At 36.5% G+C, this 18,570-nt stretch overlaps 1 protein-coding gene and 1 long non-coding RNA gene across 2 annotated transcripts; both read right to left on the minus strand.

Annotated features, from left to right (window-relative positions):
- Positions 1–5,052: 5,052 nt before the first annotated feature.
- Positions 5,053–6,414, minus strand: LOC125218833. Its single transcript, XR_007176034.1, has 2 exons — positions 5,342–6,414; positions 5,053–5,264 (listed from the first exon to the last, which is right to left on the minus strand). It is a non-coding gene; the product is annotated as an uncharacterized LOC125218833 (long non-coding RNA).
- Positions 6,415–9,643: 3,229 nt separating this feature from the next.
- Positions 9,644–12,140, minus strand: LOC125220390. The gene is made up of 4 exons (XM_048122559.1): positions 12,043–12,140; positions 11,919–11,966; positions 10,274–10,426; positions 9,644–10,186 (listed from the first exon to the last, which is right to left on the minus strand). The coding sequence occupies exons 1-4, from the start codon at positions 12,138–12,140 to the stop codon at positions 10,105–10,107; spliced, it is 381 nt and encodes a 126-aa protein (XP_047978516.1). The 3' UTR covers positions 9,644–10,104.
- Positions 12,141–18,570: the final 6,430 nt, after the last annotated feature.

Consider the following 18,570-nt stretch of genomic DNA (forward strand, 5'->3'; position numbering starts at 1 on the left):
GATCGTTCCAAAAAGTTTCTTTCACCTTGGTTGCCTCTAACCAAACTTGCGAACCCATTGACTTGATTCCACAATATCATATTATGATGTCGTTGAACCATGATTAACATTGATTCGTGGCAATTGCCTATATTTCCAAACTCTCCCATGACTGATAAACTCAGGCCTTGACATGTTGAAACCATCATCCTTAATGTTCAGATCTTTTCAATTTGAGCCGACAACTGAAATATCCTATATGGTAGCCCACTATTGAAATTGAGAGTTAATTCAACTTCATCTTATTTTCTTGATCCATCTCATGTTCTTTCAAGCTTCCATCAGAAGTGAGTTCACAATTTCATGTGTTTATCTAAGACCATTCGAACCACGTAGTTCTCTGAATGGACATGATAAGTTCAATTGACCTCAGTGTTTGCCTTCAAAATAAATTGTAGCAACTTGATTAAAGAAATTTTCAACCATGCTTCTTCTATGTAATATCAGATCCTATCCAAGTTAAGACTGATCGATAAATCGTCGAGTTCTTAATACAAGATTCTCATGGAAGGCATAGCCTTAATTCCGTATAGATACACATGACCAACATACATGCAGAAACAATGCTCCAACCAGAAGCATCGGTATAACCAGCAACATGAAAAGTTGACTATTCGCACCTGTGTGCCACCTGTAACGAGCTACTAGGGGTGGAACGTTACGCTATGTACGCAGATAATAGGATACAAAAGGAGAAATGTAAATGAGTCTTATATACGTATAGACCTAATGACTCTTCGTCGCACAAGACTTATTTAACTAAGCAATTCAGTGATTGGCGGGCAAATAACGAAGTGAACTAAGAGAGACACAAGAAATGGAGATCAAGATCATCGTTAGGAAACGAAATCTAGTCAAAATACGAGCACTGTCATAGATTACATTTTAGTGAACGGATGTCTTCGACAAGAGGAAAATCGTCCGAAGTGTGGCGAAATAAAATCAACGAAAGGAAGGAACGATCGAGAAAATGGAAAACGAACTCCAAATGAGAGTAAGAAGCAATAGCTTGCCCCAAAACCACCGCAGAATGGGGTAGACAAACCGATCTCAATAAGAGGGTTGAGTACCGACCTAAGGCCGCTCCCTGTGCTAAGTGATCAAGAAACCACCGTGGAAAGTGCACAGTTAGGACACATAGGTGCCTTAATAGTAGCAGAAGCGCACATTTCTCCAGGGAATGTCGAACAAGAATACTAGGACAGGAGGGAGACATGACTATCAAGGGCAGCGTCAGCAGCTGCAGGCACTTCAAACTGAGCCGAGAAGAAAGGCAGTCCCAGCCCCACCCCAGCGGCAGCTACGCCAAAGGTTTCCCACTCAGGCTATAATTACTGCACCGAGGCAGAAGCAGCCTAAGATTGAGTAGGGAACCAAGAGCAATTTAGCAAGTATGGGAACTCTCCCCGACATACCTATTGCCATTCTTTCATGTCAGCACCTTGCGTGGATACTTTAGAACTGCTTACTGATGAAATCGAACATAAGATGAAGGTGTCCTCACCCATAGGAGGCCTTATAGATATCTCACGAACTTGCTCGAACGTAGAATTCACTATGGGAAACCTTAAGTTAGTGGCTCACAATTTGCATGTGATGTTGATGTGGAGCGTCGACATCATATTGGGAATGGATTGGTTAGCCGAAAACTACGCTACCATTCTTTGTAAGGAAAGGCAGATCTCGCTGCAATACCCAGGAAAGGAACCCACAATCTTCCACGGAATCTCCATGAGGCGACGAAAGTCCATAATTTCTGCACTACAAGCAACCACTATGATAAGGAAAGGATACCCTGCATACCTCGTTTACCTGAATGGAGAAGAGAAAGAGGACCGTAAGATTGAAGATGTAGCAGTGGTACGAGAATTTTCAGATGTCTTTCCTGACGCACTACCAGGATTGCCGCCAGACAGGCAATTAGAATTTACAATTGATCTCGAACCAGGATCGGCCCCAGTATCGAAGGCACCATACAAAATGGCGCCTAAAGAGTTAGAAGAACTCAAGATACAGTTACAGGAACTACTAGACCTAGGCTTCATCCGACCCAGTGTGTCACCATGGGGCGCACCAGTGCTCTTCGTAAAGAAGAAGGACGGAACACTGAGAATGTGTATCGACTACCGAGAGTTGAACAAGCTGACGCTCAAGAACAAGTATCCTCTACCGAGGATTGATGACCTTTTTGACCAACTTCGAGGGGCTGGTATATTCTCAAAAATGGACTTGAGATCAGGCTATCACCAACTGAAGGTCCGACATGACGATGTACCCAAGACGGCGTTCCGCACCAGATATGGCCATTACGAATTCACTGTAATGCCTTTTGGGCTCACAAATGCCCCGGCAGTGTTCATGGACTTAATGAACCGCGTGTTCCACCCATACTTGGACAAGTTCGTCCTAGTCTTTATAGATGATGTACTTATCTACTCGAAGAACGAGAAGGAACACGAGGAACATCTGAGAACCACCTTAGAGACGTTGAGAGCCGAGAAGCTCTATGCTAAGTTTAGCAAATGTGAGTTCTGGCTCAACGAGGTGAACTTCCTAGGACACATAGTAACGGCAGAAGGGATCCGAGTGGACCCTGCAAAAGTGGAAGCAGTACAACGTTGGCAGTCACCAACAACACCTAGTGAGATTCGAAGTTTCTTAGGTTTGGCTGGATATTATCGGAGGTTCATTGAAGGATTTTCTAGAATAGCCAGACCATTAACCCAACAGCTCAAGAAAGGGGCTAAGGTCAATTGGACGCCGGAGTGCGAAGCAAGCTTCCAACTATTAAAAGAAAAGTTGACCACCGCACCAGTCCTAGCCGTGCCAGCACCAGAAGCAGGCTATGTAGTGTACACCGATGCTTCAAAGATCGGACTTGGATGCGTATTGATGCAGAATGGCAAGGTGATCGCATACGCGTCACGCCAACTCAGGCCACACGAGTTAAATTACCCCACTCATGATCTGGAACTAGCGGCAGTGGTACATGCCTTGAAGATTTGGAGACATCACCTCTACGGAGTTCGATGTGAGATCTTCACGGACCACAAGAGCCTTAAGTACTTTTTCGAGCAGAAGGATTTAAATATGCGACAACGCAGATGGCTCGAATTAGTCAAGGATTATGACTGTGGTATAAATTACCACCCAGGCAAGGCGAATGTAGTGGCAGATGCCTTGAGCAGGAAAACTACACCCCAAGTGGCCACCTTCCTTACACAAAATGAGGAACTCATACGGGAATTCGCTAAGATGCGATTGGAGGTAGTGAGAGCACCAGAGACGGTGGAAAGTAGGATCGCCACTCTAGTGATTGAACCAGACTTAAGGGCCAGAATTGTTGAAGCTCAAAGGAGTGATGAAGCATTAGAGAAAATTCGACTTAAAGTGAGGACGGGAAAAGAGGTGAGTTACCGCGAAGAAGCGGATAACGCCCTCACGTTTGAAGGGAGATTATGTGTGCCCAATGACGAGACTCTCAGAAATGAGATCATGAGCGAAGCGCATGAAACACCCTATACTGCCCACCCAGGAGGTACGAAAATGTATCAAGATATGAAGAAGCAGTTTTGGTGGGATGGCATGAAGAGGAGCATAGCGTCGTTTGTAGAAAGGTGCTTAGCATGCCAACAAGTGAAGGCTCTACATCAACGACCCTATGGGAAATTGCAACCCCTAGAAATTCCCGAGTGGAAATGGGAGCACATTGCGATGGACTTCGTGACAGGATTGCCAAAGTCACAACGAGGGAATACTGCTATTTGGGTGATTATAGATCGCCTCACCAAAAGCGCTCACTTTGTACCAGTTCGTATCACTTACGGATCGGACAAGTTAGCTCAGATCTATGTGCAAGAGATCATACGATTACATGGAATACCGGTAACAATCACATCAGACCGTGATCCAAAATTTACTTCTAGATTTTGGATAAGCCTGCAGCAAGAGCTGGGCACTAGATTGAATTTCAGTACTGCATTCCATCCACAGACTGATGGGCAGTCTGAGAGGACAATCCAGACCTTGGAAGATATGTTGAGAGCCGTAGTGCTCGACCGCGGAGGAAAATGGGAGCCAGTACTGCCACTTATAGAGTTTGCTTACAACAACAGTTATCAGGCAACTATAAACATGGCCCCATATGAAGCACTGTATGGGAGGAAATGTAGATCACCACTTTACTGGGATGAAGTCGGTGAGAGAAAGACGCTTGGACCGGATTCTGTAGAGGAAATGATAGAGATCGTCCGCCAGATCCGTGAGAGAATCAAGGAAGCTCAAGATAGGCAGAAGTCTTACGCGGATGCTCGCCGAACCGACCTGCAGTTCAAGGCGGGAGACAAAGTTTTTCTAAAAGTATCTCCGTCTAAAGGGATTTCGAGGTTTGGTGTCACGGGCAAGCTAAGACCACGTTTCATCGGACCCTACGAGATTCTAGAAAAAGTCAGCCCTGTGGCGTACAGATTGGCACTTCCACCGAGTTTCGGAAATGTGCATAATGTTTTTCATGTGTCACAATTGAGGAAATATGTGTTCGACCCAAAACACATAGTCCACCAGGAGGAAATGGTTTTGGAGCCGGACTTAAGCTATGAAGAGAAACCAGAGGCAATCTTGGATAGGAAGGTCAAGGAATTGAGGAACAAATCCATTGTAACGGTGAAAGTTCTATGGAAGCACCACGGTCACGAGGAAGCTACGTGGGAGCTGGAAGACAAGAGGAAGGAAAAGTACCCAGAACTGTTTGAGTAACATAAGCAAAATTTCGGGGCGAAATTTTCGTTAAGGAGGGTAGAATGTAATACCCGCACCATTAGTTTGCTTTCGATATATTAATGTGGAACTAGAAATGTAACGTCCTCTCTTTTCGTGAAGTTTTAGTGGATCTCGAGCCTTTAATGAAACTTAATCTTTTTAGTTGCGAAGTAAAAACTAAAGAAGTAAGTGAGCAAGTTAAAACAGACTAAAGACACACTTCGGAAAAATAAAATGTTTCGAATGGTTTACATAGGCAACAAAATGAACAACTAATGGAATAGGTTACATGGATCAAAGTCCTTAAAGAAAGAAAACAAGGAAAGGAAAATATAAATTGTGGAGTGCATTTCGGGCCTTTTCTCCAGGCCCAATTTAGGGCCCGTTTCGGGCAGCCCGTCGGCCCAGACATCAAATCCAGGCCCGCTCGAAGTGCAGCTAGGTGGGAGCTAAGATTCCTCTCTCACCTGCAAGATAAAAACAAGTTTTAATGGCCATGGGACAAGAGTAATTAATGGAATACTTATAGAGGGGAAGAAACAACCTTTCTTTTCCTATGAAGACCAAGGACTTACCCAAAAAGGGGGCAAGTCCAGCCTGCAAAGCCCTTCACTAATGCAGCACCTGTTATACCTAGCCACAATCAAACAATGGGATTTATTCACCAAGTACCAAGTACCCAAACTAGCCAACAAACTACATTAAGACAAAGGGGCTGCATGATCAGAAAAAGAGAGATATGTTGTGATATGAAGACAAGAGAGATCAGCCCCATTTAATTCCCCATAGTACACCGAAGCTCAGCCTATAAAATCCCCTCCACACCACATATCAACTCCCTTTCACACACACGTCAAAATTTCAGCAAGAACAGAGAGTTAGAGGGTGGAGCAAGTAGTGAACAGCAGCAAAGACAGCCCACTCCTTCGCTATTTCAAGAGGTAATACACCTCCACCTTTCTCCCAAATAACATATCCTATCATCATGTAGAAATCAGCCCCAAGCATGTTAAAGCACATATCTACAACCCCTCGGCGGTTAACTAACAAAAGATTTAGGATAAGCATAGAACAATAACACTTTCACTCAACTCCTCTAAGAAAAATCAAATCTGTCAGCAGGTTCAAAGAAGCCCCAATACTCAATCTATAGATAGACTTAGCTCTTTTAAACTAAATAACTAGCACTAGGAAAGAATGGATTAAAGAACTTAGCTTTAGGAGTGTTGACGGGAGCAGGGGCAAGGGCTGTCTGGCCGAGCAACGAACAGCATCGGTCGACCGCGAAAGGGGTCACTCCGAGCGCGAATTCGCCGGAGAAGACGAGAGAAGGACGAGGCGTTTGCAAGCCGCAGCTGAGAGAGAAAGAAGGAGGCGATGCCTCCTCTCTGCTGCTGGGTTCGCCGAGGATGAGAGCGCTCGACGGCGGCAGCAGACGAGAACCTCCGGTGGAGTGAGTAAGACAGAGGGACGGAAGGGGGAAGAGAGGGACGCCGCCGGAGGCGGCGGCGAAAGGCGGCGTGAACAGAGGCGCCGCCGGATTCTCTTCCAAGCTAGGGTTTTTGCAATTTGGGAATGTTAAGAAGAGAGAAATCGATAGAAATGAGAAGAGAGAAAATTGGGCCTCTTTTGATTTTAATTGTTTTGTCTTTGGGCCTTTCTTTTATTTATTTGCACCTTGGGCCAAAGAATTTATTTGAGGGAGTTTTAAGTTGGGCCTCTCCATTAAAAGTAAATATGGGCTTAAGAAATGTTAGAAACGGGCTGTCTTTTATTTGAACTTAATTATGGAGTTGGGCCACCAACTAAATTAAAGTATGGGCTAGGAAATTAATTAAATCATGGACTCTCCTATGTTATGGATTAAATAATAGTCCGCTAATTAATTCCACGAAGATAAGTCTAATTTTTCCGGAAAGTAGCAAGAGTGCTCAAATGATTAATTTTAAGAAATTACGATACGCTAACGATGAATAGACCTCGAGCCAAATTTTTAGTACTTAAATGAATGGCTTAGGAGGTAACACCCTCAAGTTAAGCGAATAATTTTTCCCAATTTAATTAAATCTACTGATTTAATTAATATTCATGAATTCTAGAACTCTTCTAGAAAATTTAGAGGAAGAATAAAATGATCACGCACTTAGGATGCATTCATGTTTAAGCTTAACGGATATCTCAAAATCTAATTAAGTATCATTTTATTTCCTAAAGGGACGTCTTCGAACGTCATCTAAGACCAAGTTAAGAAAATTTCGGAAGGAGCTTTAGCTTTTGAGGTGGGCATTCTTTCAAAACGTGATTTCAGTATGAAAATGTGAATCTTTGCTCAAGTATATTGTCATGCCATGTTTTGTTTTATGATTACCTATCTGCTTGGCTATGCCAATTTAGTTAAATCGAATTCGGGTCCCAGTAGGGCCGCAAACCCTACTCGGACTAGTGTACACATGAGGGGACCGTGAGCTAACAAAGGAGTTGGCCGGTCCAGTGACCGTCGTGGAATGTGGCCACATTCCCGGTTCACATCAGTTTCAGATATGGTATATCTATGTTATGTGATTGCGCAATCAAATCTTTACTCAAGGAAAAGTATTTTAGTGACTCGGGTCTTTTAAGTAAAACCCCGTGATCACTCAACTGTGGCATTGACAATTAAAGATAGAACCATTTTTGGCAATGTGCCCACTGAGTATATCAAATACTCAGCCCTGCATGTTATTTTCAAATGTGCAGGTTGAACGTGGACGAGCAGGCGAAGGTGTTGGGAACGATCCTTAAATAAGTAGATAGGTAGCCCAAGGTAGCATGTCTTCATACGTGCTATTTTGTCTTGGACTCTTCCGCTGCAAATCTAGAATTTTGTGCTAGAAAGCTATGAACTTAGTCTTGATACTCTGAACACGTTTTGACTATGTACCCATATGCCTTTGATACTATTGATTTAAGTTATTTCATCCTTTTTATGTTGTCCCTTGATTATTGAGAATTGTTTAGTCGCGAAATAGCTACGCTCACTAGCACTAGGGAGTTGTGGTCGTGACACTCGCTTTTCTTTTTCGTCTGTCCCAATCAAGATGACTTTTTTTCTTATTTAGGAAATATTTAAAATACTTAATTATCTTTTCCCTTTCTTACTTTATTCATCTATCATACTTTTAAACACCAAACAACATTTTCTCTCTCTTACTTTTTGCATCTCTCATACTTTTAAACATCAACAACCTTTTATCTCTCTTACTTTATTCATCGCTCCTATTTTTAAACACCCAACAACTTTCTCTCTCCCTTTTTAAACACTTTAAAATTAGCATAGATAAAATCTCGTGTCGTCCCAAGAAGGGGTCATCTTCCTTGGGACGGAGAGAGTATTATATTATTCATTAACTTCAAGCTTTACTAAGACTATCACTAAATTCGTCTAGAGTTCTACTCGGATTACCGTCCCAAGAAGGAGTCATCTTCCTTGGAATAGAGGGAGTATTATTCTTTAACTTCAAGCTTTACTAAGGCGATCACTAAATTTGTCTAGAGTTCTGCTCGCATTACCTAAATCTTGACATGCATTTACCATAATTGATGCATTTGTATCTGTTATGTTGGAGATCGGTGGTGCACCCGAACATCACATTAGTATGATATTGTTCGTTTTGGGCAAAGTCCTCACAGTTTTGCTCTTGGGGTACTCTCTAAAATGCCTCATACTAATGGAATTGGGAGTAACTCATATATATGCTTGCTACTCTTGTTCACTCTCTAATATAGGATATTGTTTGCCCCCACATGTTAGTTATACCAAAATATCATAGGATTAATGCCCTCAGATTTAATAGCAAGTCTTCTGAGATATACCAACAAGAAAGGCAATAAAACCAAATTTGTATCACTACAACTTCTAATTAATAATGAACTAAATAATCCGTATGCTCCAAAGTTATTTGATCATGTCGTTCCATCAAGTTGATACATCCATAACTAAATTTGGATATTCAAATTTTTTTACTGCGACAATGTTTTTGTCAACCTTTTCTTAGGTTTCTTGTTATTAATCAACTCAACGTCAATTTTGCTGGATTTATATGCTCTTGCCGTAGAGCAGTGGCGGATGGAATTCAAAACAAGGTGGGACGGTGGCATCCCCAATTTTTTTTTTTACTACTATTATTATATGTATAATTTTAATAGTAATGTATTTAATAAAAATTTCCAAAAGATAGCTATGAATGTTGAAGGAAAGGAAGAAAGTGTACTCAAACTTGCAACTTTTTATCCTTCCATTTTTTCAAGCATTGATTTGAGGCCTTTGATTGTCAACTTGATATATTCATGGAGGATATGAGAAGAGATAATGACTTATAATTTGCAAGATTTTAGTTCTCTTTCAATGACGCCTGTTGAAACAAAGAGGGATGTGGCTTATCCCTTTGTCCTTTTGCTTATCAAGTTGATTTTGATTCTTCGGGTTGCTATTGCAAGTGTAGAGAGAGTATTTTCTGGAATGACGTTTGTGAAGAATAAGTAGCGAAATACAATTGGTGATCAACCTTTGAATGATTGTTTGGCGACTTTCATTGAGAAAGAAATGTTTCTACAAGTCTATGATGATGATATAGCCCATCGCTTTGAGGAAATGAAGACTCGCAGAAAAATAAATTAGATATTATGTATAGTTTTTGGTTTATTTTATTTTAAAATACACGAGTTCAAAATTGAATAATATTTCAAATATTATTTTACCGATATTTTCTATTTTTTTAGTGTTATGTAATTATTTATCATACGACTCGTACCCCCAAATGACAAATCTTGGATCCGCCACTGCCGTAGAGTATACATACCTTGAAACTTTTTTTTTTTTTTTTTTGATAAAAGTAGGATCAAACCAAAAGATGGTGAGCAAGAGTTCAACATCAATACCCCAACAAAAAAACAAACCTACCAAGGCCAGCGAAAAAACTAAGCACCAACAAAAAAACCAAAAGCAAAAACAATCAAACGGCCAAAGCTCACACCACAACTCACACCAAAAGCAAAAGCCATCAAGCAACCAAGCAAGCAAGGCCAACAAAGCATTACATCAAACCGAGGGAAAGACGAACCTCATTAGTGGTCTTTGATTGCAACCTTAGTCTTATGCTTGATGTCAGTCCATCTTCTAACCCGGCTCAGCTTCTCATAAATTTGTTCCGGTAAAAAAAGAAACTCTGGACACCATCCCTTGGCCCATGAACCTAGCCTCCACAGCAAGAGTCTCTTCTCAGTTTCCTAACTTGAGACAATCTTCTCGAAAACAATTTTGTTCCTCAGTCACCAAATGGACCTTGCTGTCACATAGAAGAGGGAGCACCACAACTTTTTATCAAACTTGATGAAAGGAGCGTCCATCCAGCTGAGGAAGCACGAGACCGGGCTATGGGAAAATAAAGAGATAAATTCCAACAGCCGCAGCAGAAAATATCACAACCTACTAAAATACCTGCATCCGAAAATGACATGATCAACCGTCTCTGGCTCTTCTTTGCAAAAGACACACAAATTATCTTCAATCCCATGGAGCCCAAATCTGAATAATCTCTCCTTCGTGTTGAGCCGTCCTTGGAGAATAAACCACACTAGGAGTTGTACACATCTTGAACATATAAATTTATAAATGTCATATACATCTAAAACGAAAATATTTTCCATTAATAACAGAGTACATGCATCGATTAGTTTAGTAATATTAGCAGATTTAGCAAATGCTCCATAAAAGCATGACAAAAAAGACTTTTTGATAAGTTAAAATCCATTGAAAACCTGAACAATTAATTTATATTACAAAAAACTTAGTACTTTTCAGAGAAAAAAAAATTGATATGCAATTACTTGCGTTGGAAAATTTTAAAAATAACAACATTTTAGGAAGCAAAAGAAACCGTTTCTAAATGAAAGACAAATTAACTTAATCTTTTGCATTTTTAGGACGCTTCCACTTGTGTCCTCTAATTTTAGTTGGAACACTAACAATAAGGACAATTTTTTTTATAGTTTGTGTAATGTCTGATGTTGGACATTACTAGTGTCCCTCCCGTGCGATGCACGGATCAATTTAATTTCATTATAATAATTTTATAATTTGAACTAATTACTTAAAATTGCATAAAAGTTAAAAATAATAAATATGTAAAAACAATTTAAATATATAATCCAAAACATAAAATTAAACAACTTTAAAAATCAACCAAGCCTATACACATATTTAAGTATATAAAGTTGCATTATTTGTAAAATTAATCAAAGCTTCTAATAACCACTTTCTTATCTCTAACACAATAACAATCACAGTTCTATATTAGTATTAATGGACAACTTAAACACTCGGATAAAAATAAAAAAATTAATACTACACAACAATAATCATTAATATTAATATGAAAGAATCACAAGTACCATCAACCATATAAATAGAAATTTAAATTTTCATACAGTCACACATCCTCTCTAATGTTTAGATAAAAAAAATATATTGTTTCAATAATTGTGCATGAAAATTATATCCAAGACCAAGCCAAAACTTATAACCCTAAGCACAAACATAAAATTAAACAACTTTAAAAATCTACCAAACCTATACACATATTTAAGTACATGAAGTTGCATTATTTGTAAAATTAATCAAAGCTTCTAATAACCACTTTCTTATCTCTAACACAATAACAATCACAGTTCTATATTAGTATTAATGGACAACATAAACACTCAGATAAAAATAAAAAAAATTAATACTACACAACAATAATCATTAATATTAATATGAAAGAATCACAAGTATATTGTTTCAATAATTGTGCATGAAAATTATATCCAAGACCAAGCCAAAACTTATAACCCTAAGCACAAACCTCACCATGTATAAACACATTGTCAATCTTCTTCTTCACTCATTCGTTCATTTCTTCTACAATTTACGGCTGCCGCAACCTATATATGCCTCAGCCCATTTCTTCCTCACCATCGACAAATTGATGATTCAACATTCAATTTCATATCTCAAAAGACACATTATTTTAATTTGTAGATTTATAGTTGAAATAAAAGCTAAATATCAATTCTAAAAAATAAACTACAAATTTTATACTTACATAAACAATTGCCTCCTACACCATAATTGACGAAGTGTGTTATAGTTCCTGCAATTACATAAACAATGAGAGTTAATCAAAACTATTCAATCACGCTTATAGAAAACGTAGGATAAAGTTTCACCGGAAGATGAAACCGCCGAATAAAGTTTGTAAGAAAAGTGACCAGTACAATAGAGAATAAGATAGCGAGTGAGTGAAATAATTGCTACCATGTGTCATATATTTATAGTCCAACAAAAAGAATTATATACTTATTCTTAAACTCTTCATTTGCCAATAATATTTAAAGACATTTTAAATTCTCTAAGTATAATTAATCAATAACGGTTTCTGTGCATATAAATTTTTATGTTACTAATTAGAGTGAATATAACCTTGTATTCAATTGATATAGTCTGAATCATTTTATTTGATGCTTTGTTGGTGCTATATTCTACATTAATTAATGAAGAAAACGTGCACATAACTTACGAAAGTTGTAATCTTTCATTAAATCTATTGAAATATAACATTAATCCACATATGTATACACCATTAATTGTATTAAAGAATAGTAACTGTCATATTATTATTGTTGCAAAACTTTATGCATAATTGGTAGTAAATGTTACTGTTTAATTACAAATGATTAGTGTAAATATTTAAATTAGTTTCATAACTTATAAATATTTGAGAATGAGGACAAAACTTATAAATATTTTAAAATAATGCCAAAACTCGGCTTTTATATATGTATAGATGCAATTAAACGTTTTTTCAAACTTCAGCTATTATAAACAAATTAAATTGTATTGCCCATATATGGTTTATGTAACACATCGGAACACTTGGAAACTATGTGATCCAAGTTATGTAGAAAACTGTCTAATTAAATTTTTTTCTCCACGCATTATGTCTAACAGTAGATTGACTCATAGACGTTCTAATTATTTTTAACACACATAGAATTTATAAGCTTGTTTTGATAAATATCCTATCGAATTCATTAAAAGGAAATGTTCCACTACTACCACATATCCAATCATGATTCAAGTTACATCTTTGTAATCATATTTGGATAGGCTTAACTCCGTGGGGTTGCAAAAATCTCTTAGGCACATTTCCTTCATCTTCAGAACCAAACACATAAGATCTAATTTCCACCTTCACATGCTTGATAAAGATATTAGATGTCTTCCTTAAATCATTTGGCTTTAGTGGTGATGGAGCCATTTTCTTAGTTTGTTCTTCATTCTCATTGCTAAAATACTATGGTTCGTTTATGATCTTGGTTCCGATTGTTGAACCTCGTCGCTTGGCATAATTTGCCCACCATCGCCACCGGAGGAGAGAAAGAGAGATTTTGTCATGGGCGGATAATTGTGCCCGATATTCTTCTTTATTTAAACAAATTTGTCATGAAACATGAGATTTTTTACACTGTACTTGTTTTTCTTTTTGAGTTTAGTGAATAAAGACTGAAGTAGATATAATGATGATCCCATTTTAGGTAATGTGACAATTAGGGCACCCACAGCGCATCGCGTGGGTGTCTCCATCTCGTCACGAGATGGCAGCGAGATAGCGATGCAAGCTCCGTTTCGTCGCCATCTTGTCTCCGACGCGTCCCGCGTCTCCTTCCGAAGAGGCAGCTGGCGAGACGTCTCGCCACGCGCCTTGGCGACGTGGCGAGTTGTGGTTCGTGCGTGACGCCCACTCGTCTGCCCGCGAGTGGGCGTCGTTTATATCCGTTAAAATTGATTTTTTTTTAATTTCTTTTTTTTAAAAATTTAGCAAAAATTCAAAAATTAAAAAAAAAATATATATATATATATATATATATATTTCCAAAAATTATACTAGCTGTTTATAGCCGTTTTTTTCAAATTTGTACTTTGTTTTCAATTTTTTTAAAGCCTCCAATCACTTCTATAAATACCAAATCATTCCCACAAATTATCCACCATAAAAAAAACTCTCCATTTTTTTAATGGTGTGTTTTTTATTTTTTTATGATTTTAATTATGTGTTTTTATTTTTTTAGGATTTTAATTATGTGTTTTTTATATTTTTAGGATTTTAAATTGTAATTTTATTTTATTTAATGAAGTGTGTTTTTTATTATTTGGATTTGTTGAAAATAAAAATAAAAAATAAAATTGAATGAATAGTTAAGAGATGAGATGGTCAAGAGATGGAGGGATGTATGTGCTGTCTCTTAATTAAGAGATGGAGTGAAAAAGTACAGTGGAGCCCATGAATAGTGAAGAAATGAGGGGGTTAAGAGATGTATAAGAGACAGCGTTGTGGATGGCCTTAGAGTGAAACATCAAAAATGAAATATTACTTAGAGTGAGACAGAAGAAGTAAATTTTATTAAATATTACTCCATTCGTCCACAAAAAATACAGAACAATTACCATTTTTGGCCGTCCACAGAAAATAGAGCACATGAAAAGTTTTCAACAAATGATAATCTTACACATCATTCCACTAACACTACTTCTCACTTACTTTTTCTCATTCTCTCTTATTTTTTTCCCTTCTCTCTTACTTTACCAATTCTACATTAAAACCCGTGTCATACATAAATTACTATATTTTTTTTGGACGGAGGGAGTAAATTAAAATAACACAATTCACACTATTTATTATACTTTACCTTAATTTCTGATATTACATCTATAGTCCCCATTGTAATATTGTTGAATTTATTTACAATATGAGATGAATTACTAGATTAGTCCAAAATCAACATCAATCAGTTTTCTTACAATTTATGCATCTTAGTAGTGGCAAACACCTTGTAATTAGCTATATGCAAGTTGATGCATAAAAACAAATTTGCCAGCCTTATCTTATCATATAGCTATGTTTAGAAATACTTTATTTTGAGAAAGTTGACATATTAAGATTGATTAAATAATGGAATGGAAATAATTATTCGGAAACAACTTATTTTGGCTTTATGGCACGGTTTCGTGTTTGCACAGAGAATTGCTACGTTTGGATAGTATCATTGTCTAAATTAAATGTTACTATTATTATTTTCATTTCTTCTCAAATGCATATGGACTTCAATTCAATCTGAAACTTATATATTGACCCAAATATCATAGTAATAATTTTATAGGATAAGGTTGAAAATTTATAACCCAAAGAAATCACAATTTAAATGTCCTTAAACTGAAAAGCACGCGACTCAATAAGATTGACCCGAAATTAAGCCAAGTCCCATAGAGTTGGTCCTAATAAGTTAATTCTATTTTTTGGTTTTCAAATTTCATTACTCTTTTCAATTTTGTAAAAGATAAGGAAGTAAAATATTTTTACTTAACGATATATTTTGATTTATTATTTTATTTTATTTATTTTACTATTATGTTTATCATAAAAACATAGGTAAAATTAAAATATTGGCAATTCAAGAAAAAGTATATTTCGTCTTCCCATGAATTATATATTGGTTACGAGTTGAAATATAACTCATGATTTGTATTTATATGTGTGTTTATTCATATAAATATAAAATTATCAATAACGTATTAATTAAAACTGATATATTCGGAAGTTAGAAATAACTATTTGTAGGAACCATGTATACATCAATTGCTCTTGTGAGTTAGCTCGAAACCTAAAAGCTTAGGATTATGGTTAATAATTTATAACTCAAAAATTCAATAACCCGTAACAAATATCCCGAGAACCCAATAAAGTTGACGAGATTGATATTTACGAATTGATGTGGAAAAAACTAGTTAACTGTAAATTTAAGAATTGAGTGTTGCGCGAACGTATCCAACTTAGACATAACTTTCGATATTAGATTCATAATGAGTAAAGGCCAAATGTAGTCCCTAACATATGGTCGTTTTATCAATTTGGTCCTTAACATTATCATTTTGATTATTTGGTCCCTCACAAATAAACTCGGATCCGAATTGGTCCTCACTTAACAGAACCGTCAAAAAATAGACGGTGATTGCAATTTGACTATATTAAATTACTAATGGTAATTAATTATACCTAATTATAATTCTTTTTCTATTAGCAAAATTGGAAAAAAGATAGTATCAGTTGCAAAATGAAATGAATAATTTGTAATTTAATAGGAAAAGAATTATAATTAGGTATAATTAATTACCATTAGTAATTTAATATAGTCAAATTGCAATCACCGTCTATTTTTTTACGGTTCTATTAAGTGAGGACCGATTCGGGTCCGAGTTTATTTGTGAGGGACCAAATAATCAAAATGATAATGTTAAGGACCAAATTGATAAAACGGCCATATGTTAGGGACCACATTTGGCCTTTACTCATTCATAATCATTACTCCCTCCGTTCCGCGGTAGTTGAGTCATTTCATTTTCTGTACTCGTTTTGGAAAAATGATATTAAATAGTTATAATGAGAGTAAAGTAGGTGATAGAATAAGGTAGATCAGAGTCTTATCTACATTATTCTCTTTCTTACTTTTTTTTTTATCTCCACTTGAAGTAGTATTTATTATCATTTTTCTAAAACGAGTACAGAAAATTAAATGACTCAACTACCGCGGAACGGAGGGAGTATTATATATTACTCATTTGTAGCAGTATTATTTTATCTCTTATTTTACTTTCTCTCACTTTGACTATTTATTACTCCCTCCGTTTCATAATAGTGGAGTCATTTTGCCATTTTTGATATGTTTCGCAGTAGTTGAGTCATTTCTCTTTTTTAGTAAAAGTCAATATATTTCTTTATCCTTACTTTACTCTCTCTTACTTTATCATTTCTTCATCTCTCTACCTTTTTTCTTTTCCTACTTTATTCTTCCTTTACTTAACTCATTTAACACATTTTTTTTTAATCTCCGTGTTGGAAAAAAATGCTTCCACTACTATGAAACGGAGGGGAGTATCATTTTATTCCAAAACACATGCGAAAGAGAAACATGTCATCTAAAATGGAACATAAGGAGTAATATGTTTTCGAAGTGCATTACTAAGTCGTTTTTCTTGCCTATTTGATTTTTTCAATGTTTAAGTTAATACTCTCTCCGTTCGTATATAGGAGTTCCGTTTTTCCATTTTAGTTCATCCGTAAATAGGAGTCCCGATTTATTTTTACTATTAATGGTAGTAGGGTCTCGCATTCCACTAAATCATTCCACCCACATTTCATTTAAACTAATATATACAAGTGAGACTCATATTCCATTAACTTTGTTCTATTCGCTTTCTTTTTTTAAATTTCTTAAAATATGTGCCGCCAAGAAATGAAACTCCTCTGATGGACGGAGGGAATATATTATTTTGTAATAACAACTTTTGTTTATTCGAAATGTGGCTTGTTTTTGGTCTGTCACTATAAAAAACATTATTTTATAGAAAAAATTTCAATGTTTTAGTAAATAGTAGTAGTAGTATTTTGTAATAAGAATTTTTATTTATTCGAAAATGGCTTAGTTTTTGGTCTATATATAAATTCTAAAGTTATTGTTTTGTGGACAAACTTTCTTATTATTGTTTGAGTATTTTATATATCAAAAGCGTTTATGAATCCATATGGATGGTAAGAACATGTCGCATAATTTTTAAAAATCTTTTCTTAGAAAAGACATCAGTGTTATATGGGCGTAGCCGAGTAGGATTGCAATGTCGGGTTTATTCATAAAGATTTTTCGACTTTAAATTAAATCATGTTGGAACAAAAGTGGCATATTCATTCATATATAATCTTCCAATAGCATAAAAGTGAACAAACACAAATATCCCTACGCCTGTCCTAAAATGCTTTTGAATGTTACGTCAATTCTTATCCAAATTCATTCTTCACTCCAACAATCACTGTATTACTAAGGATTTGAATCACTATAACCATGAGAATAAATGAGCAATATTATTAAACTTTTTTTAAATATGTTGCACTTAAAAATTTAAATGTTTAATTAGTCCTAAATAAAACTTATAATTTTCATCTTTCAGCCTTTATATTGACAACTGAACTATATCCTGAACTCACAACTCATTTTTCTTAAGGGATGCTTAATTAGAGTGAGAAGAAAAAGTATTTTTCAAATACACAAATTCATATTGTATCAATAAAAAAAAAATTATGATAAGCAAACGCTCAAGCCACAAAACGGCGAGCTACAAAAGGCAAGCCAAAAGGCAAAATCACCAAAAAACAAAACCCCCTACCTATCAGATAAAGGAACCAAAACAAGCAAAAAGCAATCTAAAAGCAGCCCTACCAAAGCAACAAACCAACCATCCCCTCATCAAGCCAAAATCCACAACAAAGCCACCAAAGAAGGAAAAAACAACAAGATCCTAGAGCTCAACTAAAAGTCAGCATAACCTACCTCTTCGTGAAGTTCCTGTTCCTGCCCAGCCTCTGACAACCTTCAACTCATCCACTAGCAGCCCCGGTGGAAGGGGAAAATTCGGGCACCATCCTTTCGTCCAAGTTCCAAGGCGCCAGAAGAGTCGCTTCTTCTCAAACTCCCAGTTAGGTTTGAAATCTTGGAAAGCCATTTTGTTTCTAATATCCCAAATTGTCCACACAACGACATAAACATGGCCTACAAACGCTTATCAAATCTTTTGAACGGAGTACCCACCCAAGAAAGCAGGCAGGTCTTTGGGTCTCTGGGAAGACAAAAAGATATATCCCAACATTT

The sequence above is a fragment of the Salvia hispanica genome, chromosome 4 (assembly GCF_023119035.1).
Source record: "Salvia hispanica cultivar TCC Black 2014 chromosome 4, UniMelb_Shisp_WGS_1.0, whole genome shotgun sequence".
Classification (NCBI taxonomy): Eukaryota; Viridiplantae; Streptophyta; class Magnoliopsida; order Lamiales; family Lamiaceae; genus Salvia; species Salvia hispanica.

Excerpts from the sequence above, each read along its gene's own strand:
- LOC125220390 (XM_048122559.1), bottom strand. The coding sequence starts at position 12,140 with ATGACACATGGTAGCAATTATTTCACTCACTCGCTATCTTATTCTCTA. Across the intron at positions 11,967-12,042 it reads TTCGGCGGTTTCATCTTCCG|GAACTATAACACACTTCGTC; the intron begins GTGAAACTTTAT and ends ATGTAATTGCAG. Across the intron at positions 10,187-10,273 it reads CATGTCATTTTCGGATGCAG|CTGGATGGACGCTCCTTTCA; the intron begins GTATTTTAGTAG and ends GTGCTTCCTCAG.